The sequence below is a fragment of the Candoia aspera genome, chromosome 5, assembly GCF_035149785.1.
Source record: "Candoia aspera isolate rCanAsp1 chromosome 5, rCanAsp1.hap2, whole genome shotgun sequence".
NCBI classification, from domain to species: domain Eukaryota; kingdom Metazoa; phylum Chordata; class Lepidosauria; order Squamata; family Boidae; genus Candoia; species Candoia aspera.
In genome coordinates, this window is record NC_086157.1 from 26,593,993 (window position 1) to 26,618,520 (window position 24,528).

Below are 24,528 nucleotides of genomic sequence, written 5' to 3' on the forward strand. Positions count from 1 at the left end.
CACTTTAAAAGGGAGGACAAGATCATGAGGTCACAGAAACAGAAGACATTCCCTTTTTCCAGTCAGACACTTCATCTGCGTCCACGGCCCTGCTGTTAGTCAGTGTGGAGCAGCTGCTGCAAAAAATTAAACAAATAAATTCTTTATGAGACTTATAGGTGGATCGAATGTGTTAGGAGTCTGGGTGTATGATTTTACTTCCTAGAGATGGAGGTGGAGAGCTTAAAGAAAAAATGCTTCTTGATTTTCTGCTTCAGGTGCCAAAATTACTTGAGCAGCATACAATACTAAACAATTTGAGAAGAAGAAACCATAATTTAAACCAGTAACTTAATTAGTTTTGCAGAAAGTTCCACTTGGATGGTTGTGTGTATCATTTCAGGTATGACAAAACTAATATTTCTTCTTCCCCCACTGCTTTGTGACAGGCTTCCTAACTGCTTCTATAGTTCCATAGTTCTGATATGTTGGAGCAAAAAAAGAAAAGAATTGTTTGCCAGCTTTGCTGCTGTTGTTTTTAAAAAAATAAAAACTGTAACTGCAAGTTTTCATTTTAAATTCACAAATCATAGCAGCCTCACAATTACAAGAATAAAATGTTGCTTACCTCAGCTGCCCTAACACAAGACATATTTTCTTGGGAATAAGCATGAGTTTATGGCAGGAAAGAGCAGTAAGATTTTAGGAGTAAAGATAGTCAAAGGTGTATCTGCAAGTATGCAAAAGTTGATTGGCTAATTCCCTCCTCTCCTTGGTAAAATATAGTCTTTGGCTCCAAGACTCAGTTCTACCTGTCCCACAGGCTCTGCTACTCAGTCTCAGCCCAAAACGTCTGTGCTGCTGTCCAGGACCTTCAGACTTCTGCATCCTCTGCTACTCAGTCCTTTTAACTGGAGGGATCAGGAACTGAATTTGGGAGCCAATTTTACAAAGTGCATTCCTTACTACTGTAGTAAGCTGTGATCCCTCTTTTCCTTGCTGAGTCCTGCTGGAAAGCAGAACTTCTAGTCTGTGAAGACCTTCTTGCCCACTCCCTGAACTTCATGGGTGGTTAGTTAGGCTCCAATGAACCCAATGAATCTTACAAGGGGGCTATAACAAACCCTGGGATAGACTGGCCCAGCAACCAGCATTAAAAGTAATGTGAAGGTAGAAACCTCAAGGCCAAGAAACACTGTAATCAATTAATGCCCTGAGGTCTCAAAAGGAACAATTCCTGACCACAATAAGGGAAGCAGTGAAACCCAGGGCCATTGTCTGAAATATAAAATAAGGACAGAGGGGGGAAAACGTAACATCTTAACCCACCAATGTGTTTACTTGCTTGAAGGCTTGAGAAGCCCTCAAGTATCAACATCCAAACCTGGAGCCACTAAGGCTATAATCTTTGATGTACCCTAATAGGAAGGCCTACTGAATTCAATGAAGCTTGTACCTCTACTGGTGAGTTTACCACAGAGGCAGGATGAGAACTGGGAATGCTCTTGGCCATGTAGCTACCTGTGATCTTCTATTTAAATGAGAGCAAGGGCATTCCCCCTAGGCAATACAGACACCTCCGCTCCTTCGCATCAGACTGCAAGGACACACACACAGAGGGAAAGCAGGAGCCATTCCTTGTTATGGCGAACATTTCGTTCACAGCTGACAGGAAGGCAGGCTATCATTTGTCTGCATAGTATTGGGGGAAACTGGCAGCACAGCACAACCATAAAAAGACAAAAGAGCTCTGAAAAACAAACAGGCAAATATTTATAACAGCCAGACTTCCTCCCCAAACTGCTTCTGTGCTACTTGTCTTTACATACAGTAGAAACATTTTTTTTATCATAGTTGCCACCGAGGTGCTCCTCTGAAGCCTTTGAAAAGGACTCGAAGGTAGCAGACTACCCCCAAAATAATATTTTGGGAATGAGAGAACCAGAGTGTCATGCGCTGCCTACCTCTGAATAACGTTCAGACACTGGTTTGCAAAGCAGGCTCTGGTTTATTTCAGGATAGGTACAACGTTGTTAGAAAAAAGCTGAGAGTGACAGGAGCGCGCCGGTGCGGGGTTTAAATACCCCGCGCCGGTCAGCGCCCCCTCGCTCTCGGTCACGTCACCCCCCTTTGTCCCATGCGTTGCCCTGCCATTGGTTGAGGGTTTCCAGGATCGCCCATCCTCAGGTTTTCATTCTTCTGCTGATTGCTTTCAGCTGGGCGATCCCCGTGGTATTGCTGCTGATGGCTTGGGTGGCTCCGTGATCCGGTTATCTATTGTTTGTTAGCCGTTAGTCGTTGTGGGTTGATGGCTACTTAACTTGTACCCCTTCACCTATTTCCTTGTCATTGTCATGAGTGCCATTGCGCTGATTACTTTAGCTCAACGGCACTCATGACATACTGCCCCCTTTCCGAATAGTGTTCTCCCCCGGGTTTCTGGGTTTCCCCCATGGAGCTGTCAAAACGCCATTTTTTTTTTTTTTTTTTTTCAAAGTTCCCGCCGGAGTAGTTGTCGCCCCTCCCTTTGCTCCTCCCTCTACCACGTGCCTTCCCAGGGTGTGTCCATGGTGCGCATGCTCGGGTTCTGACCTGGCGTGCGCATGCTCCAACCACACCCTGTTTGTTTGGCTCAGTTCGGCGAGGCGAGAGGCGTGGCTGGTCGGGTGCTGCTCAGCTCCAGGTAGGGCCCTTTTTTGCTTATTTGGAGTGCGTCGCCTTTGTTGTGTCTCCTGGGCGTTGCCCCCAGGTTGCCCTGTTGACTTGCTTGCCACTCCCCCGCGGCCAGGGGGCGGGGGGAGGGTGCTGGCGATCGTTTGTCACCACCCCGTGGGCCCGGGGCGGGGGGAGTGAGTCCCGGGGGGGGGAAGGTCCACCCAAGTCGCGGGCTTGGGGGGGGCCCCTTCCCTTGGGGCACGGGAGGCGGGGGGAGGCCTGCGGGGGGGGGGGTTGGTTTTGCTGACCTTGATTGCGGTTTGTCGGGGTATGCCCGGTGGAATGCTCTGGTCAGGTCAGGCGCGTTAACGTTGTGCGCCGCCACCCATTCCGGGTGGGGGAAGTGTTTCCACCTGACCAGATAGTGTAGGGTTCCTCGTTGCTTGCGTGAGTCGAGGATGTCCCTTATCTCGAAGTGGTGTTGCCCGTCGATCATAAGCGGTGCGGGCTGAGGCGTGCTTGGGTGCCATCGGGAGGTGGTTGCCGGTTTTAGGAGGCTGGTGTGGAACACCGGGTGGAGCCTCCGGAGGTTGTGTGGCAGGTCCAGGCGTATTGCTACCGGGTTCACTATTTGCGTGACTCGGAACGGCCCGATGTACTTAGGCCCCAGTTTTTTCGAGGGTTGGGTTGACTTTAGGAACTTGGTGGAGAGATAGGCCATGTCCCCCGCCTGGAACGTCGGTTGTTGGCGCCGGTGCTTGTCGGCCTGCTCTTTGTAAGCAGCCTGTGCCTCCTTCAGCGCCGCCGTGATTACTGGCCATGCTTCCGCGATCTTCCGTCCCCAGTCGCTGGCGTCCACTTGGGGTTCCGGGGGTTGAGGTAGCTCCGGTATGGGGACGAAGTCGCGCCCCGAGACTACTTCGAACGGGGTTTTTCCCGTGCTCGTGTGGACGGCGTTGTTGTATGCGACTTCGGCGAACGGGAGCAGTTCAGCCCAGTCGTCCTGGTGGTAGTTCGTATAGGATCGTATAAATTGCTCTAAGGTGGCATTAAGAACCTCAGTGGCTCCGTCCGTCTGCGGATGCCAAGCCGTAGACAGGGCCTGTTGGGTCCCCGTCAGCTTCAAGAAGGCCCGCCAGAATTTGGAGGTGAACTGTGTGCCCCTGTCGGTCACCACGCGTGCGGGACATCCGTGTAGCCTGTACACGTGGATGAGGAAGAGTTTGGCTAGTTGTTGTGAGGATGGGACTGACGTGCAGGGGATGAAGTGGGCCTGCTTTGAGAAGTAGTCCTTCACCACCCAAATGGCCGTTTTCTTCTGGCTGGGTGGGAGGTCCACTATAAAATCCATAGAGATTTCCTCCCATGGGCGGGAGGGTTCTGCCACCCGTTGCAATAGCCCCGCGGGTTTGCCTGGTGCCCGTTTGGCCCTAGCGCACGTTGGGCAGGACGCCACGTAGGTTTTTACGTCTCGCCTGAGCGCGGGCCACCAGAATTGCCGCCGTGTTAGGTGTAGGGTCTTGAGGAACCCAAAGTGTCCCGCTTGCTTGGCGTCGTGTGACCTATGCAAGATCGCCTGGCGTTGCGAGTCCGGGACGTAGATTCTGCCTTCCCCCCATGCTAGGTCTTGCGCCATCGTTACCTTGTCGGGGTTTGCCAGGAACCAGGGGTCGGTTTTGAGGGCGGCGGCGAGGTCCGTGCGCATTCCCCCTGGTAGTTGCGGTCGCCTTCTTTCCGTCGCCGGTTGTCCCGCCGTCGGCTGCGCCGTAGCGTCGAGCTGCCTCCGTGCGCCGCTTCGGGTGGTCACGGCCATCCCCAGTTGCGAGGCGGATAGGACCGTCCCAATGGTGTCTGGGGCGGGCTCTTCGTCTTGGGGCAGCCGGGAGAGGGCGTCGGCCAGGAAGTTCTTCTTGCCCGGCATGAACTTCAACTGGAAATCAAAGCGGCTGAAGAATTGTGCCCATCGGACCTGTTTTGGGCTAAGGCGTCTAGGCGTTCGTAGGGCCTCGAGGTTCCGGTGGTCCGTCCAGACCTCGAATGGTTGGGTGGCTCCCTCGAGTAGGTGACGCCATGTTTCTAGTGCCGATTTCACCGCAAAGGCTTCTTTCTCCCAGACGTGCCATCGCCTCTCTGTCTCGGAGAACTTCCTTGACAGGTAGGCGCATGGTTTCAGGAGCCCCGTGGAGTCTTTTTGTAGGAGGATGGCTCCCAGGGAGAAGTCTGAGGCGTCGGCTTGGACCACGAACGGCCGTTCTGGGTCCGGGTGCGCGAGGATTGGCTCCGTCGTGAACAGCGCTTTCAGCTTGTCGAATGCGGTCTGGCACGCGGGAGTCCAATTCAGCACTGTGCCTGGGTTCTTGGCGCGTCTGGTGTCCCCCACCCCTTTGGTTTTGAGGAGGTCCGTTAAGGGGAGGGCTATCTCAGCGAACCCCCGGGCGAAGGACCTGTAGAAATTCGCGAATCCCAGGAAGCTCTGTAGTTGCCGTCTGTTGCGGGGCCGCTCCCAGTTTAGTACCGCTTCGACTTTTGCGGGGTCCATTTCGATGCCGTCCCCGGAGATTCGATACCCCAAATAGTCTAGGCGGTCTTTGTGAAACTCGCACTTTGTGGGCTTTGCATAGAGCTGCGCCCTTCTGAGCTTGTCGAGGACTTGCCTGACTAAGGTTACGTGTTCCTCGTATGTTTTTGTGTAAATAAGGACGTCGTCGATGTAGACCAGGACCCCTTTAAACAGATGTTCATGCAGTACCTCATTGATGAGCTGCATGAACACCCCAGGGGCCCCCGCGAGTCCGAAGGGCAGTACCTTGTACTGGAAAGCGCCTAGGGGGCAGTTGAACGCCGTCTTCCATTCGTCCCCCTCCCTGATTCGGATGCGATAGTACGCCTCGCGCAGGTCCAATTTGGAAAAGACTTTGCCCGTGGACAGGTGGGCGAGCATGTCCTTCACCAGGGGTAAGGGGTATTTGTTGGACAGGGAAGCCGCGTTTAGGCCCCGGTAGTCGGTACAGAGCCGTAGGGTCCCGTCTTTCTTCTCCCGGAATAGGACGGGGGCTCCGACCGGTGAGCATGCTGGCTCTATAAATCCCCTGTCTAGGTTTTTATCGATGAACTCCCGGAGGGTTGCCATCTCCTTCGGGGTCATCGAATAGATCTTTGGTCTAGGTAGGGGGACGTCGGGCAGTAGGTCGATTCGGCAATCCGTCTTGCGGTGGGGGGGTAGTTGGTCTGCCTCTGCTTCTCCGAAGACCTCGGAGAAGTCGGCGTATTGTTCCGGTAGGTCTGCAGTGGTAGCGGCGTTGTCTTGTGTGGTCGCCTCCGCTCGTCCTACCGTGGGGTTGCTTTTGCCAGCTGGTACTGGTGCTCGATACTCGCCGTCGCCGAATGTGAAGGTGCGGGTCGCCCAGTTGATCCGCGGGTTGTTTTTCGCGAGCCATGGCATCCCCAGGACTGCGATGGGCCGTCCGATGGGCGTGACTACGAACGATGTGCGCTCGGTGTGAGTGCCCATTTGCAGGGTGACCGGCTCGGTTTGTAGCGTGGCTGGTTTCCCCCCCGCTGTGGAGCCGTCCAGCTGGTGGAATGCCAGCGGCGTGGGGAGGGGGAAGCAGCGGAGTTCGAGTTTGGCGACTAGGTCGGGGTGGATAAGGTTTTTTGAGCACCCCGAGTCCACTAGTGCCGCGGCCGTGGTGGCTCCGTTGCCGGCAGAGAGTTGAATTGCTGCCAATATTACGGAGCTTTTGTCGTTTCGTTGAGGTGGTTCGCGTTGCTGTCCCGCCGCCTGCCTCGCCACGCGTTTCAGGGCAAGCGGGGAGCATTTCCCGCCGGCTGGTCGGGGTCGGTATTGTCCTCTTCTCCCCAGTAAGCGTCCCAGCCCTCTTCCGGTGTCGCTGTGGCCACGGTCATTCGGCGGTGAGGGGGCGGCCCCGGGTTGGGTGGTTTGGGGCTAATTTTCGGGGCGGGCTTGGGCGCGCTGGTCGGCGGTCGGTTGGCGAAGCAGTCCGCCGTCTTGTGCCCTAATTTGCCACACCTCCCGCAGGGCTCCCGGTTGAACTTCTTTTTTGGGTATATGGGGCCGGCCATCCCCCCGTGTGGTGCGGGTACCTTTTTCCCGACGTAGTTTGTGTCTTCCGTGGTTGTCATAAGGAAGGTGCGGTGCGCGTGTTCAGCTTTCCCCGCGAGGTGGATCCACCCGTGTAACGTTTCTGGGTCGTCGCGGTAGAGGGCCCATTGGAGAACGTCGCGGTTGAGCCCCTTTTTGAAGATTTCCAGCAGGGTGGTCTCAGACCAGTCGCAGACCTTTCCCGCGAGGGCTTTGAACTCCAGGGCGTAGTCAGGGACCGTGCGTGCGCCCTGTTTAAGTCTCTGGAGTGCGCTTTTCGCCCGTACTTTAGCTAGGGGGTCTTCGAAATAGTTTTTCATCTCGTTGATGAAAGCAGGGAAGGTGGCGAGGGCGGGGGAGCTGGACTCGTACAGTTGGACGTACCAGTCCGCCGCCCTGTCTTGGAGTTTGATCGCCACGGCGGCGATCTTGTCGGCCTCGGAGTCATAGGAGTGTCCGTGCCTCCCCATGAACTCCCTAGCGTTGGTGACGAAAAACGAGAGTTTTGAGGGGGTCCCATCGAAGAAGATGGGGAAGTCCTTTGGGGCCCGGGCGTTTTGCGCGGCCCCGCCTCTCGCTTCCCGGGATGTGGTGTCGGCCGCCTGTGCCGTCTGCTGGCTCTCCGCTGGCTCGTGTGGGTTCGGTGCTTCGCTCGGGGTGTGGGCTTGTGCGGGGACGTCATTGGGTGGCGCGGGGGGCATAAGCGCCTGGAGCATGGTCCGGAGTTCCGTCAGCTGAGCCCGCATGGCCGCGAGTTCAGCTCGTGCCTCCTCGTCCACAGCCCGCACCGCCGCTGGGGCCGGTTCCGTTGGCGCGTCCTCGGGGGTGGGGGGTTCATCGTCCCTCCGCCGCGGGTCCGCTTCCTCCTCCGTCTGATGGGTGTCTCCGTCGTCCTCCTCCGTGTCGAGCACCGTGGGGCTGTCGCTCCACGCCCGTTGCTGGGGTGCGATGTGGGGCGCGGGGTCCTCCGCTGGTTTCGGAAGTCGTGCTGCTCCCTCCCGCGGTCGGGTTGCCTCCGTCGCCATCTCCCCTTGGGGTTGGAGCTGAGGCTCGGGTCGGGTGGGGTGGGCGTCCATGGCTCCGGGAGTCCGCGGTGCCTCTGGCCTCGGTCGGTCCTCCTCTGTCTCTTGCCGCGCGGCTCGCCCTCCTTGCCCGCGCCGTTCCGGCCTCATCTTGCTGGTCTTCTCGCCGTCTACTCCTCCCGCGGCTCGTTGTCGTCCGGTGGGGCTCGGCGAGGCTGAGTTTATGACTCTCAGCTTTATGTCATGCGCTGCCTACCTCTGAATAACGTTCAGACACTGGTTTGCAAAGCAGGCTCTGGTTTATTTCAGGATAGGTACAACGTTGTTAGAAAAAAGCTGAGAGTGACAGGAGCGCGACGGTGCGGGGTTTAAATACCCCGCGCCGGTCAGCGCCCCCTCGCTCTCGGTCACGTCACCCCCCTTTGTCCCATGCGTTGCCCTGCCATTGGTTGAGGGTTTCCAGGATCGCCCATCCTCAGGTTTTCATTCTTCTGCTGATTGCTTTCAGCTGGGCGATCCCCGTGGTATTGCTGCTGATGGCTTGGGTGGCTCCGTGATCCGGTTATCTATTGTTTGTTAGCCGTTAGTCGTTGTGGGTTGATGGCTACTTAACTTGTACCCCTTCACCTATTTCCTTGTCATTGTCATGAGTGCCATTGCGCTGATTACTTTAGCTCAACGGCACTCATGACACAGAGGTTCTACCTTCAAGCCATCAGCATTCGCAGGGTGGGTCAAATCAGGCAAGATAGCAGTTGTGGCATCACAATACAATCCCTTTGCCTTTTGTGTGTCTGTGCATGCACATACAAAAAGGCAGAGATTGCATCACACTGCAATCTGCATTGATGTACTGTATACCCCTGAACACTGATGCTTCAGAGCCAATACAGGTAGTCCTTGACTTATGATATCGCTTAGTGATGGCAATCCCTGCAGTCCCAGTTGCTGTCATTAACTGAATCCCATGGTCATTAGGTGAGGCAACTTCCTGCCAGCTTCCCACAACCAAGGTCAGTGGGGAAGCTGGCAAGAAGTTGCAAGTTCCAGGCTGGAAGGCTGGTATGTGGCTGCTGCTGGGTAGGGGAGGGAATGTGACGCAGGTTGGGAAGGGTGTGCGGAGGTGCGCGACAGGCATCATGCAGATTGGGGAGGGCACGCGGGGCAGCGTGGGTTGGGGTGTGTGTGGGTGTGCAAGAGGTGCTGCGTGGGCCAGGGAGGGTGCATGGGGGGGTGCTGCATGGGTCTGGGAGGGCATGAGGGGTGTGGTGCAGGTCAGGAGGGGTGCAGAAGAGGTGCGTGTGTTGGGAAGGGTACGTGGGGCTGTGTGAATGGCTGGCATGGTGTGAGCCCAGAGGGGCTGGGGAGGGTCTGTGGGTGGGGGAGGCTTACCCCAGCGACTTGTGACCTTCCCTACTGGCTTCCCCATTGACTTTCTGGGGAAGCCGGCAGGGAAAGTTGCAAATGGTGATCACGTGATCAGGAGGTACTTGGCAACTGGTCTTAAGTGCGAATGGGTTGTCAAGTGCCCAGATCACAATCACATGACTGCAGGGGCACTGCAACAGCCGTAACTTTGGGGACCAGTTGTAAGTCCCTTTGTTCAGCACCGTCGTAACTTCAAATGGTCGCTGAACAAATGGTCATAAGTCAAGGACTACCTGTATTCTTCCTCCATCTCTCAGCTTCATGATCTTGTGCAAGATGCCCAGAGACATTTACTATATCGGCATTCATTAACTCATTAAAAGAAACTTACAGTTAAGGGTACACCTTAATCTTTTCTTCTGCTAATTTAATTTCAGTATGATCAGTAATGTAAGTCCCTTTCCATCCCTTTGGGGCTTAAAGAAGCTGGAACATGCTGGCTCAACAAAGTTGCTTTGCTTGGAACCCCCTAAGCCAACTGCTGCCCATCAATCATGTATTGGTGCTTGACAACCATTCTGTTCTGCAGTTCAGCCTGGGGAGGAGTACATAGCATCATATACCCCAGAACGATGAAAACAGGATGTGGTCATAGAGATACAGGAGACAGGCTTGCACTGAGTCAGGCCACACTGACTATACGGAGGTAGGAATCTGTGGCCTTCTGATGAACAATTCTCAGTAGCCACAGCCAACATGGCCAGCTGTGATGGGTGCTGAATGCTGTTGTTCAGCAAGAAGTATGGATACAGCTTCCCCAGCTTTAATCTGAACTGACTGGCAATCACTCTTCAGGGTTTCAGAAAGGTGTTTTTACCAGTTCTACAGTATGCAGGGAAGGCAGAGACTAAGCACAAAGGATGTGCTCTACTGCTAAACTTCACTGGTTCAGATATAATATGTGGCTGATGGCTTGTTTAAGCTTGTATCCTCATGAGTTTCCTATGCTTTTGTTTCAATAAAAAGGTCTAATGTGGCTCTAATACACAATATAACAGAAGAATGCCTTTAAAGAGCTAGTTGTCCTCAAGAACTGCTTGTTAATTTATACTTAAGCATTTCATTCATGATGTTCCAAGTACTCCTTTTGACTGAATCCCCACCAACAGATTTGCAATCACTCTAAGAAGGTCATATTAAACAAAATCTGAACCAATACTCATCCCCCTTAAAAAAAACCCACCCTAGAATTAAGTAGATTATTCTTGAGGTAATTAAGAGTAAAATTCTGACCTTCCCAGAAACTCCATGAATTGTCACATTTATTGTTAGCACTGCCACTCAGAGATGGCAGGACTTCTATAGCCACACATGGATTAATAATGCAAAGGAAACACCAGCCTTTATGAAAACCTGTATACTTCAGCTGTCTCCTGGGGTAAGAAATGCCCTGCAGGGTTGGTACAGATCACCTTGTTTCTACTGTAACAGATTGACGCTTGAATCTGTCAAATCTGACGGAAGACTTTTCCCCAGGCTACAGAATCTTTGAATAATGGTAAGATCCCTGGGAAAGTAGCATTTCCCTTTGCAATGTTCTGTATCATTTGAAGCGATGTGGTTCCACCATAAGTATACATATGATTAATCAGAAGTTATATTTTCCTCAGATAATAAAACAAAGAGAAAACAAATAAAACAAAGGTCTTGTAAAACACTCATCGTTTTGTCTCCTTGCTGAAATTCTCATGATAAGCCAAGAGAAATACCTGATACATTGACAAATCCCAACCATTTGGCTTTGTGATAAATCATCACATAACACAAGAAAATAATTGATTTTGATAGGTGTAGCCCAAGATTTGCAAAGCCCACCACAGCTTTAGCTACTGATCCTATAATCAATATATACATATGTCCCAACTGGCCCAGTTATAATTTCATCTCCTAGGCACAATACGATGGAGACACTGGGAACAGGGATTCTGTTTACCACATATTACTGGCTTTGACTGTAGGACTCAATCAAGACATTTAACAAGGTAAAGGCCTAACCTAAGCAGCCTGCACACCAAAGGTATGCACCCCAATACTTCATGAAATTACACAAATGTTTTATTTCATTCTTTCCAAAAAGCAGCCAATTTTATTCTGATGAAGGCCACGTCATTAAAACAGTTGGCAGATAATTTGTGGACAAATCTGCCATGTCTTGATAGCTCATGGCAATTTGCAACTGGAGAAGGACAATATGTAGTCCTATCTGTAATCATGATTTGCTTCCATCTCTTGACATGACATGTTTCAATTCCAGTGAAGAGCTCAAATGGGCAAGCTGGTACACAAGGACTGTGGAACAGATCCTGGACCTGAGAACACAATTTCTCTGGCATCATTTCGGGGTAAAGGCTGCCATTTTGGAATGACCTGCTGGAGACCATGCCTCCCCCAAAACTAAATTTGATTCTGTTTAATATACAGTTACTTGGCATTACATGTAATTGATTAAACACAGGTAATAGGCTTATCTTGCCTATATTTCATAATTTTTACCTATGCAATTAATAATTGCACTTCACTGGCAAGGACTTGAGAGATTTGGCAGGAACATAAGGCCCTGAGGTCTCAGGTTGCTCACCAAGGTGATTTGAAAGCCCCTAATTATCCTGGGAGACAAGAACTAACTGCAAGGCTTGAACCCAGAATGAACATTTCATGCCCCCATACTGTTCCCTCATAATGGAGGAATAAACCTGTTCACCTGCATGATACACAGGTGTCATGTTCAATCATGTGTTAGGTTTGAGTCTGAACCTGACTCCAAAAATGAAATTTATCAAGGTTTTCAAGGGGAAAACAAAACTTATCAGGAAGAAATTGGAAAAACGGAAACTGGGGATGATTCAGCAGAGCAGGAGAAATCGGAGGCGCTGATTGAACAAACTTTGGAGGGAGGTTTGAATCCTTCAGTCAGTGCTCAAGAGAGAAGAGGAGAGGAGTGCATGAATCAAAAAGCAGTCCGATTGGCTACAAAGGAAAGACAGCACGGAAAGGATCATTTAAAAAGGCAGGTGCACCAAGAGCAAGCTGCCAGGGACAACCGATCCTTCGAGCTCGCAGCAATTGCAGAAGAGTCCTTGACGAAGTCAGGAGCCTTGCCTGTAGCCAGCGTGGAATCAGACCCCGCTCCTCCTACTGTTGCGGACCTGCTTCCTGCACATGCCACTCCAGTTGAGCCTATTCTTGCCGTCCCAGCTGAGCACAGTCTTGTATCCAGTTCCAAGCCTCGTCTTGCTGTTCCAGCACATTTCAGTTTCGCTTCCAGCTTAAAGCCTCATCGTGGCATTCCAGCCAAGCCCAGCCTTGCTCCAGATCTGAGCCTTGCCTTGATGCTCCAGCCAAGCCCAGCCTTGTCTCCAGATCCAAGCCTTGCCTTGACACTCCAGCCAAGCCCAGCCTTGTCTCCAGATCCAAGCCTTGCCTTGACGCTCCAGCCAAGCCCAGCCTTGTCACCAGACCGGAGCCTTGTCTAGATGCTCCAGTCCAGCCTTGTCTAGCCTCTGTGGTCAAGCCTAGTCTAACCTTCGCGTCCGTTCAGAGACTTGTGCCTCAAGCCTCCTCTTTGTCACGCACTCTAGTTTCACTGAGTCTTGCAGCCCCAATAAGAGAATTAGTTGAGTTCTGCCTCACTGTTTTGCCACGATCTGAACCTGCAGCCTTGTCTGCCCATCCTCTACTTCCTGGGTGGGCTTGATTGAATTGCATTGCCTAATCTATTCTAAGGACTTTTACTGTTGTAAATAGTTATTGTAAATAAAGAATTTAATAGTAATTCTGCCTGGCCGTCTCATAGTCTGAACAGGACATCATGTAACAATTTAATTGATGTAATTCTTGTTTCTCTTAAAAAAAAGGGGGGGGGGAGGGAGCATCTGAAATGTGTCCATGAAATCATGGCCAAAAGAAACATCTGTAACTGCCATATATCAGATCAGACTGTCCTAACAGTCAGGAATCACGCTGAGATGAGGAGTAGGTCTCTAGTGTTTATTACTGCTACATAAGACCGAAAATCCTAACAAACTGAAGAAGCGTGGGAAAACCCAGACAGACAAACCCCAAAAGCTAAGGCGGGCCTGATCTGTGTCTCTTTGAATGGCTGCTTAATTCCTCAGTACTACGCATGCGTTTTCCCCCCTGGATAGAGGCCCCCTCCTGCTTGCCATCAGTACTCATGACACAGACAATTGATTCCTCTAGTTTAGTATTATCCAGTGTGGGAGCACAATCATTTTTTTGGCTGAAAGCCACATTTGGGCTTTGAGTCGTACGCTTGGGACTGCAGGAGTGGGACTAGGATACAAACTAGAATTAAATAAAGAACAACTAAAAGTTAGATCCGTTACACATTACCATTTGGGCAGTGCTTTTTGGAGAGGCTTTGAGGTTTATACTCAAAGTTTTAAATGGCTATAGGGCTGCAGGTTATACAATTTGGTCCTCCGGGTTTTAGAAAGGGCACTTCCCTCCCTTTCCTGATGATGCTAAAGATTGGGACCTTCTCCATGTAAAGTGCATGCTACATTACTGAGAGGATGGGTGGAAGAAATCTATCCAAAAGGAAAGGAACGGACAACTATTATTTTACAGTCCTCTGTTACTGATTTATCTTCCAGCCTACCTCTACATTTAACATCATCAGTCTGCAGGGTTTCAGGTCAACATAACAACCATTTCAAAGGCAATTGCTTTTATTAATTGTGAGAACAATTTGCTTGTGGCTTACTGGAGTAATCAGACTCAGGGCCATAATGTCACTGTGCCTATTTTAAACCTTCATGTCATGACCCTGTTGCAAGGCACAAAGAGCCTCACAATGTGGATCATGATCATTAAGAGAGAGAGGAAGGAGATAATTAAATCAGTGCTTAAACCAAGCACCCAAAGCACCCACACCCATGGAATCATATGCAGCTGAATAGAAGGACTTCAGATAAGCAGCGATAAGCCGCACCTGGTGCCCTGGAGGACACACCTGACCCAAGAGGACAAGGACAGCCACCGGGAAAACGCCCACACAGCCATCAAGAAACCCATCAAGGGGGATTGGGGACAATGAAGGGTGGAGGAGCACGGGACCCTGCAAGAGGGTATATACAGGGCACCTCACCACCGCACCCCCGTTCCCATTTTTCTTTCTGTCAGAACCGTTTCAATAAACCGGAAATCCTTAATCCCTATTAAGTGAGTCCATGTCTTATTCGGAGCGAGGCTGACCCTGACATAAAAACGGGAATGCACAAAAAATTTTTTACCTAGCACCCATCCAACCAGCTTGTGAGAGACCCAGCTAGGGATGAAGAGCCACAGAGCACGGCAGCGCAACCACTTGGCACCCGGCGGAGAAGCTCCCCTCCCCTTGGGAGGGATGTGCCTGAGGTCTCGGCGGCGCAACGCCCAGGTAAGTATGGGATCCAGCTCGGAGGGAGTGGGGGGGGGGACACCCAGGCGTCCCGTGGCCAGTGGGCTGCGGCGCGCGAGATGGGGGGATCACCTCTAGGTTCGCCCGAGACCCCGGCGGGACTGAAGGACAGACCATCATCCACGACGGCCGGAGGCGAGAGCGGGCGGAGAGCCGAGCGCACCGGCGGGAGTCTGCAGACGGCGGCGAGGCTGGACGCGCTGGAGGAGGGGGTGCAAGCGATACGGCTGCTGCTCCAGCAGCTGATGGCGGCGCAGGAACCCCGCAGCGGCAGCATTGTGGAGGCGCACCCGGACGAGAGACGGCGGGACGACCTCGCGGGTGGCGGCGGCTACGGCGGGGCCCGGTCCAAGGAGCCCACCCGACGACTGGAGGCGCACCTGGACGAGAGGCGGAGTGGCGACCCAGCGGGTGGCGGCAGCTACAGCGGAGCCCGGTTCAAGAAGCCCACCCGACTGGAGGTGCACCCGGACGAGAGGCGGAGCGGTGACCCAGCGGACGGCGGCGGCTATGGCGGAGACCGGTTCCAAGAGGCCACCAGATGGACAACATCCCACCCTCCCACCCTGTCGATGAGCAGACCTACTTGCGAGGAGACCCAGAGAGAGACAACACCGACACCACCAGACGCCTGGAGCCGATTCGACCCGCACCAGCCCCCACGCAGCACGCTGCACGGCCCAGATGTGACCTGGAGCCAGGCCAGAATGGCAGCCAAGGACTTTGGCATAAAGTTTGACAGGGACCCTCGAAACTCTCCTTTTTCTTAACAAATGCGAGGTACTACCTCGAAGAATGGGGTCCCTATTTCAGGACTGAATGGGGCAAAGTCAATGCCCTCGCCATAAAATTAAAAGGACGGGCCGCTGATTGGTATGTCCAATTGTGCCAATCAGGCGCCCAGGCGCTGCAGGACAGCACAGAATTCCTTCAAGCGCTGGAACTGCACTTCAGGGACCCCCTGGAGCAAGAAAGAGCAAAAAGACTCTGAAAACGCTACGGCAAGGACAGCGCTCCGTGGCAGAGTATGCCATGGAATTCCAAGCCCTAGCCGGAGAAGTGGAAGTATGGTTTCAATCAACCTTGATTGAGAAATTCAAGGAAGGACTTAACTTGAATGTGCTCCGGTGGGTACTCTGCCGCAAAACCCCCAACTCCCTGACCGAGTGGATCCGGCTGGCAGGGGAAGCAGAGGACGCCCACGACACGTTCCGCCAAGCCCAGAGGGAAGCACAGCAGGTGGAGGCAGCGAGACCACCACGGACAGCTGCAAGGCCGGGGAAGGCGAGATCCCAACCGTGGAAGGAGGAACGGGACCGGTGCTTCGCAAAAGGGCAGTGCTTCACGTGCGGCAGGGACAATCATAAGGCGGCAACCTGCCCCAGACAGACACCCAGAGAGAGCATGCGGAGGGCACTAGCCGCACCAACCCCAGCACCAAGAAAGCGACCAGCAGCGAGGGGGGAGTATTGAGGCAGACATTTCCCCTACAGCTCAGAGGAGGAGGGAAGCAATCCCGACGAGCCGACGGGAAACGCCAGCCACCTGGCCTAAGGGGCGCCAAAGGACAGGTGGAGAAGAGCAACAGGCGCACCAACGGAGGGGTGAGTGAAGAGTGCCCCACCCTCTATGTCTGTGTCACCCTCACCCATGGGGAAAAGACTGAAAAGGTCTGGGCACTGATTGACTCTGGCTGCTCAAAAAACCCAATGCACCCAGACCTGGTAGCCGCGCTTAACCTCCACTGCTATCCACTTCAGCACCATTTGGTGTTTACTCAGCTTGATGGAACAGCAGCGGGAGGGGGCCCGGTCACCCAATACACCGACGAAACCGCGCTATGGCTCGGCAGCCACAAGGAAAAATTGGCTTTCATCGTGGCACCGATGGGGCAACCCCTACTGATACTAGGAATCCCATGGCTCATGCAGCAAAACCCAGTCATCAACTGGAAAACCAGAGAGATCAAGTTTGCTGACGGGCGCTACCAAGCACCCACAGGGGACAGGGTCCCCTGGGCAGCAATGGGAAGGGCAACGACGACCTCAGAGCACAGAGCAACGACGTTGCCGGACGGCCTGCCACCAAACTACGCGGACTCTGCAGACGTCTTCTGAGAGAAGGAAGCGGACAGACTCCCCCCTCACAGAAAAACAGACTGCTCCATCGAACTGGTCCCGGGGGTACCTCTACCCAAACCCAAAATATACGCCATGACCCCGAGGGAGCTGGCAGCGTTAAGGGACTTTATAGATAAGAACTTGGCGAGGGGTTTTATCGAGCCTGCAAACTCCCCAGTAGGAGCGCCAGTCCTCTTTCACGAAAAAAAGGACGGGTCACTGCAACTCTGCACAGATTACTGGGGCCTGAACGCAGCATCTGTATCCAATAAAAGCCCCCTGCCCCTAATAAAGGACATATTGTCCCACCTGGCAAAGGGCAAGGTATTCTCTAAACTTGACCTAAGGGAAGCCTATTACCGCATAAGGATACGGGAGGGGGATAAGTGGAAAACGGCCTTCAACTGCCCATTGGGGTCGTTTCAATACAAGGTGCTACCTTTTGGACTGGCAGGGGCACCGGGTGTATTTATGCAATTAATCAACGAGGTGCGTGACCACCTTTTTAAGGGGGTGCTGGTTTACCTCGATGATGTGCTAATATACACTGAAACAGAGCGTGAGCACGAACAGCTGTTAAGGGAAGTGCTCAAGAAACTTCGCAAGGCAGAGCTGTTTGCCAAGCTCTCCAAGTGCGAGTTTCGCAAACAACAAATTGACTATTTAGGGTACAGGATTTTGGAAAAAGGGATTGAAATGGACCCGAGCAAGGTCCAAGCAATACTGGCGTGGGAGCGCCCATGCACGAGGAGGCAACTTCAAAGTTTCCTCGGATTCACGAATTTTTACAGGGGGTTCATCCCGGGGCTGGCAGAGATTGTACTACCCCTGACCAACCTCCTAAAGACCAAGGGTTTGGGGGACACTCACAAATCGAGAAACCCGGGGGCACTGCTAAACTGGACAGCTGACTGTCAAACGGCGTTCGAGAGACTAAAAAACCTGTTTACAGCTGAGCCAGTACTACAACATCCCAACCCCACCAAGCCCTTCATGGTGCAGGTAGATGCCTCTGACTACTCCATCGGAGCTCTCCTGCTACAAAGGGACGCTGACAACCAGCTGAAACCCTGCGCATACCTTTCCCGCAAATTCTCCGAAACGGAGCGGAGATGGCACGTATGGGAAAAGGAGGCGTTCGCATTGAAGGGGCAGCCTGCCCCTTCGAGGTCTGGACAGACCACAAGAACGTTGCAAGGCACAAAGAGCCTCACAACGTGGATCATGATCATTAAGAGAGAGAGGAAGGAGATAATTAAATCAGCGCTTAAACCAAGCACCCAAAGCACCCACACCCATGGAATCATATGCAGCTGAATAGAAGGACTTCAGATAAGCAGCGATAAGCTGCACCTGGTGCCCTGGAGGACACACCTGACCCAAGAGGACAAGGACAGCCACCGGGAAAACGCCCACACAGCCATCAAGAAACCCATCAAGGGGGATTGGGGACAATGAAGGGTGGAGGAGCACGGGACCCCGCAAGAGGGTATATACAGGGCACCTCACCACCGCACCCCCATTCCCGTTTTTCTTTCTGTCAGAACCGTTTCAATAAACCGGAAATCCTTAATCCCTATTAAGTGAGTCCGTGTCTTATTCAGAGCGAGGCTGACCCTGACACTTCATAGATTCACAGCAAGACAATGAGGAATTCACTGGATTCTATAGTAAGGACCCTGACGTAAATTTTTGCTATGTGACCTTATGTAGGATCTGTTAAGTATGATGTCCACTTTTTTAAAGGATCCAAGTATAACAAAAGATATTGTTTAAAAAAGCAAGCATTCTCATAAATGCAATGGTTTGGGTTCCTAAAGGCATGAACAATGAAGTATCTGTTCAGTCCATTCTGGAAGAAGAAAGCAAGTAGAAAGCATTGACAATGATGCACTTGGCAACTGGCAAAGGGTCTCTTTTCATTTAGTATGAGACAAAAGTTTTAAAAAGCCCCCACTGCCCTGCATCTGAATCACTGAGTATTCAAAATTACAATCATATTGGTATTGTGGCTATTTTAACACACACATACCCACACTACACTACATTATTGTAATGGGGAATAAGAACGGAACTTTAGTGCCCTCATGTCTTGCTTTGGAGTTCCCCACAGGCTACAAGCATCTGCTGCAACTGCAGATCACACTGAATGCACTGAGACAACAAACAGTGATACCTAGTAATTTGATTTTACATTTTTACTCATTCAGTAACTGAGTCCAAGTTGCAAGGAACACTAGAAAGAAGAGGAGGTTCTTGGAGAATAATTGTCATGAACTTCACATTTCTGCATGTGAGGGGAAAAAATGGGTACACGCACTATGTGCCTGATCTGTGAAATGTGCACTGATCTGCGCTGGTACTTTCATCCTTCTAGCCGAGCTTACAAAAGAGACTGGCAGAGTATGTACATAGCCTGGTGATCCCAGCGTTGCTTCAATGCATGGTTTTATTACAACAAATTATACTTCACGGTGACATATTCATTTCATCAAACTCAGCAGATAATGTGTTAATTACCTTCCTATTTAGAGCAACACCATCTTCACAATCTAGCACTGCACAATCGACATTGAGAGATGGAATCTTCTGTATCTTTCTTGCATCATCTGCAGGCACGTAGAGAACAGCTCTCCGGGGTACGTAGCTGCGAGGCGGTGTCACATGATAATGAAGCCTGGGAAAAGCTACAGGCAGAAGAGAGGTAGTCCTGTAAAAAAGTGAGTTTCCAGTTATTGATTTATGTGAAATATATCGCTTCTCACCCCACAGAATCCCAAAGCAGTTCAAAATAAGAAGAAATGCTAACAATTATTCAGAATAAAAATAGGGTTCAGAACAATCCTTTGGAAGACAAATGTTGCCAGGGTGGGAGGGACTTTAATGGCAGAGGAAAATCAAAGTTAAAAAAAATGGTGGGGGGGTTAAAGAATGTACCTTTTAAATGCCTCCTTTTCCCATACATGCCAACGTCGCTCAGTCTCGGAGAACTTGCGGGACAAGTAGGCACATGGCTTGAGGCATCCTGTCCCGTCTTGTTGCATCAACAATGCCCCAATGGAATAATCGGAGGCATCTGCCTGCACCACAAAAGGTTTTGAGGGATCAGGATGTTGCAAAATGGGCTCTTTGACAAAAGCTGCTTTAAGCCGCTCAAACGCCGTTTGACAAGCAGGCGTCCAGCGCAACAGCGCCCCTGGATTCTTTACTCTCCGAGTATCTCCCACACCCTTGGTTCGGAGCAGTTCGGTTAGTGGCAAGGCAATTTCAGCGAATCCCCTTATGAATAATCTGTAGTAGTTGCTGAACCCCAGGAAACTTTGAAGTTGCCTGCGGGTGCGGGGGCTTTCCCAGTCCATGATAGCCTGCACCTTGGCAGGGTCCATTTCTATGCCTTTATCTGAAATTCTATACCCCAAATAGTCAATTTGTGTCTGGTGAAATGCACATTTAGACAGTTTGGCATACAATTCTGCTGATCTGAGTTTACTCAGCACTCTTTTTACCAGAGACACATGCTCTTCCATGGTTTCAGTATAAATCAATACATCATCCAAATACACCAATACCCCTTTAAACAGATGTTCATGCAGTACTTCATTGATCAATTGCATAAATACCCCAGGGGCCCCAGCCAAACCAAAAGGTAACACCTTATACTGGAAGGCTCCCAACAGGCAATTGAAGGCAGTTTTCCACTCATCGCCCTCCTTGATTCGTACACGATAGTAGGCTTCTCTTAAATCAAGTTTAGAGAAGATCTTTCCCTTAGCCAGATGTGACAACATGTCCTTGATCAATGGCAAGGGATATTTATTGGAAATTGAGACGGCATTTAATCCGCGGAAATCGGTACAAAGTCTCAATGTCCCATCCTTTTTTGGGCGAAAGAGAACCGGCGCCCCCACCGGTGAATTCGCCGGCTCGATGAATCCGCGCGCCAAATTTTTGTCCACAAAGTCTCTCAACAGAGTCAGTTCCTTTTGTGTCATGGAATAAATCTTTGGCTTGGGCAATTGGGTGTTGGGCACCAGTTCAATGGCACAGTCCATCTTTCTATGGGGGGGCAATTGGTCGGCTTCCTTTTCGCCAAACACATCAGCAAACATCCTGTACTCTGCCGGCAAGCCTTCCAGAGGAGGGGCCGGGCAATGCGGAGTCGCAGCTGCCGCAACCCCCACCATCTCCTCTGGGGCACCCTTCCCCTCAGTCGCTTGGTAGAACCCATCCCTAAACGTGATAGTCCGGTAAACCCAGTTTATTTGGGGATTTTGCTGCACCAACCAGGGCACCCCCAACACCACCAAGGGACCCCCTACTGGAGCCACGACAAAAGACAAACCTTCCTGATGGCTGCCCAGCTGCAAGGCTACCCGCCCTGTGAAATGGGTGACCGGTTTGCCCCCTGCCATGGACCCATCCAGCTGTGTAAAGGCGATGGGTCGCTGTAAAGGGAAAGTAGGTAGCTCCAAAGCCGCTACCACATCGGGGTGCATTAGACACCGGGAACACCCCGAATCAATCATGGCCCATACTTCTACAGTCTTGGACTGGGAGCCCAACTTCAACTTCACCGTGAGAATGCGGTAACTGCCACTCACCGATGAAGGCTCGCGCCCTTCTTCCACCACCTGCCCTGCGGCGCCCTTTAAAGCAGGTGGCTGGCGTTTCCCGCCGGCTGCAGGATTTCGGGCTCACCCTCATCCTCGTAGAACATCGCATCGTCTCCCTCGGTTTCAGCCACCGCGGCTTTCTGCTTCCTCGGCAGGGCAGGGGACTTCGTCAGCGGCTTGCCGAGCCGTTCCTCTCCCTTTGCCTTCGGGCACGCCGCCACTCGATGCCCCTCTTTACCACATCTCAGGCACAGGCCTTTTGCATACCGCTTCTCTCGCTCCTCATCCCAGGGTCGTTGTCCTGGTCTCCCCCCGGTGCTCGATGGGCGGCTGGGCTTCACCTCCCGCCCCGATTTGGCGGTCTTTCGATGGGCGAAGATCTCATGGGCATGTTCAGCCCTCCCCGCCAGCTGGATCCATTCGTACAGCGTATATGGGTCGTCCCTCCCCAAGGACCAGCGCAGCACCTCTGTATTCAGGCCATCCTTGAATAGCTCGATAATGGTGGCTTGGGACCAGTCATCCACCTTCCCAGCAAGCGCTTTAAACTCCAGTGCATAATCAGCCACAGATCTTGACCCCTGCTTAAGTTCCTTCAGAGCTCGCTTTGCCCTCTCTTTCGCCAAGGGATCCTCGAAGTGTTGTCTCAATGCCCAGAGGAACTCATCGAATTTCTCCAGTTCAGGCGCTTCCGACTGGCACATCTGGACATACCAGTCTGCCGCCCTCCCTTTCAGTTTGGTGGCAATGGTGATGATCTTTGCCTTTTCCGATTGAAAAAGCGACCCCCATTCCTCCATGTAGGCTTTAGCATTCGTCAGGAAAAATGAGAGTTTGGTTGGGTCCCCATCAAACTTGACAGGGAAGTCTCTCATCCCGCCCCCCCCGGGCTGCGCCCCGCCACAGGGGCTGCAGGGGTTGGTACCTCCCGGGCTCGCGGCGGCGCGGGGCCCGGGGGCGGCCGCACCGGCGATGCTGCTGTTTCCACCTGGACCGACTGGTCCCCCTCGCGCCTCCGCGCCGGCCGTCGCTGCTCCGGGGACCGCCCATGGGACGAAGGGGTCGAATGCCGCTGGCTTGATCCTTCCCGGGTTTCTCTCAACGAGGTCACATCTAGGCTCAGCTGCTTCAGTATAGTTTCTAACGAGTCCATTTTTGACTCCAGTACTCGGATACGATCCGGGGTGGGGGAGCCCTCCGTTGGCTGCACCTGCACCACGGTGGGGGATAATGGGTATCTCTGCCTCCAGGATGGGCCCCCCGCCACCGTGACATCCCCTTGGGTCTCATCCCAGGTGACCAGCTCGCCCGGAGAATTTACGGTAGTCTCCGGGGCGGTTTTCAGACCCCCAGCTTCACCCTCCGACTCGGAGCTCGCCTCTTCTAGGATGGCTGACAGCTCCCCCCCCTGGGACGGTCGGTCGGGCTGCCTCACGGTCGAGTCCGGTTCCTCTTCCTCCATCATCACGATGTCAGGTTCGGTCATCGCTGGCGCTCTCCCTCACAGGGTTAGACAACTTGTCTTTTCCTGGACAGGGGCCAGCGGAGTTGGGATCTTAGATTCTCAGCTTTATGTAATGATTGCCCTAGCCCAAATACTCAGACTCACAAGAGGCTGCTATATGAAATCTGATTTATTAAGGAACTAAAGGCAAATACAGAGAAAGCTGAGAATGAGCAAAAGCGCGCCAAATACAAACTTAAACCCTTGGTGCAAACGTATCCCGCCTCCCTCGTTACAGCCCCGCCCGGCACAGGTGCTAGCAATCGTCAGAGTTGCTAGCCTGGGAAAGTAACCTTGAGCGCAGTAGATAATGCAAATACATTCCAGAGCAAAGCCAAAAGATAAGTACTCCCATCCTCCCGAGAAAGATGAAACACGCATCCTGCTAATGACATGCGAAACGTTACGATGTATCAAAGACATTGAAACGGTGAACATGACACCATCTAACATCACAGTGATCCAAATATACGCCCAAACCACAGATGCTGAAGAAGCTGAAGTAGAGCAGTTCTATGAGGATCTGCAGCACCTACTGGACAACACGCCTAAAAGAGATGTTATTTTCATCACAGGAGACTGGAATGCTAAGGTGGGCAGTCAAATGACACCTGGAATTACAGGTAAGCATGGCCTGGGAGAACAAAACGAAGCAGGACATAGGCTGATAGAATTTTGCCAAGACAATTCACTCTGCATAACAAACACTCTCTTCCAACAACCTAAGAGACGGCTTTATAAATGGACTTCCCCAGATGGACAACACCGAAATCAGATTGACTACATCCTTTGCAGCTAAAGGTGGCGGACATCTATACAGTCGGTAAAAACAAGACCTGGAGCTGACTGTAGTTCCGATCACGAACTTCTTATTGCACAATTTAGGATCAGACTAAAGAGATTAGGGAAGACCCACAGATCAGCTAGATATGAGCTCACTAATATTCCTAAGGAATATGCAGTGGAGGTGAAGAATAGATTTAAGAGACTGGACTTAGTAGATAGGGTCCTGGAAGAACTATGGACAGAAGTTCGCAACATTGTTCAGGAGGCGGCAACAAAATACATCCCAAAGAAAGAGAAAACCAAGAAGGCAAAATGGCTGTCTGCTAAGACACTAGAAGTAGCCCAAGAAAGAAGGAAAGCAAAAGGCAACAGTGATAGGGGGAGATATGCCCAATTAAATGCAAAATTCCAGAGGTTAGCCAGAAGAGATAAGGAATTATTTTTAAACAAGCAATGCGCAGAAGTGGAAGAAGACAATAGAATAGGAAGGACAAGAGACCTCTTCCAGAAAATTAGAACCATCGGAGGTAAATTCCAGGCCAAAATGGGTATGATCAAAAACAAAGATGGCAAGGACCTAACAGAAGAAGAAGAGATCAAGAAAAGGTGGCAAGAATATACGGAAGACCTGTATAGGAAAGATAACAATATTGGGGATAGCTCTGACAATGTGGTCAGTGAGCTAGAGCCAGACATCCTGAAGAGTGAGGTTCAGTGGGCCTTAAGAAGCATTGCTAATAACAAGGCAGCAGGAGACGACGGCATCCCAGCTGAACTGTTCAAAATCTTGCAAGATGATGCTGTCAAGGTAATGCATGCTATATGCCAGCAAATTTGGAAAACACAAGAATGGCCATCAGACTGGAAAAAATCAACTTATATCCCCATACCAAAAAA

The 24,528-nt window shown here is 51.8% G+C and overlaps 1 protein-coding gene across 1 annotated transcript in view; it reads right to left on the bottom strand.

Moving 5' to 3' along the window:
* CLYBL (citramalyl-CoA lyase) overlaps nt 1-24,528 on the bottom strand; it is a 207,284-nt gene that overhangs the window by 79,550 nt on the left and 103,206 nt on the right. The window contains exon 2 of the mRNA XM_063304820.1: nt 19,249-19,438. Coding sequence (XP_063160890.1) covers nt 19,249-19,438 — 190 coding nt within the window. The remainder of the gene's footprint in view (nt 1-19,248; nt 19,439-24,528) is intronic.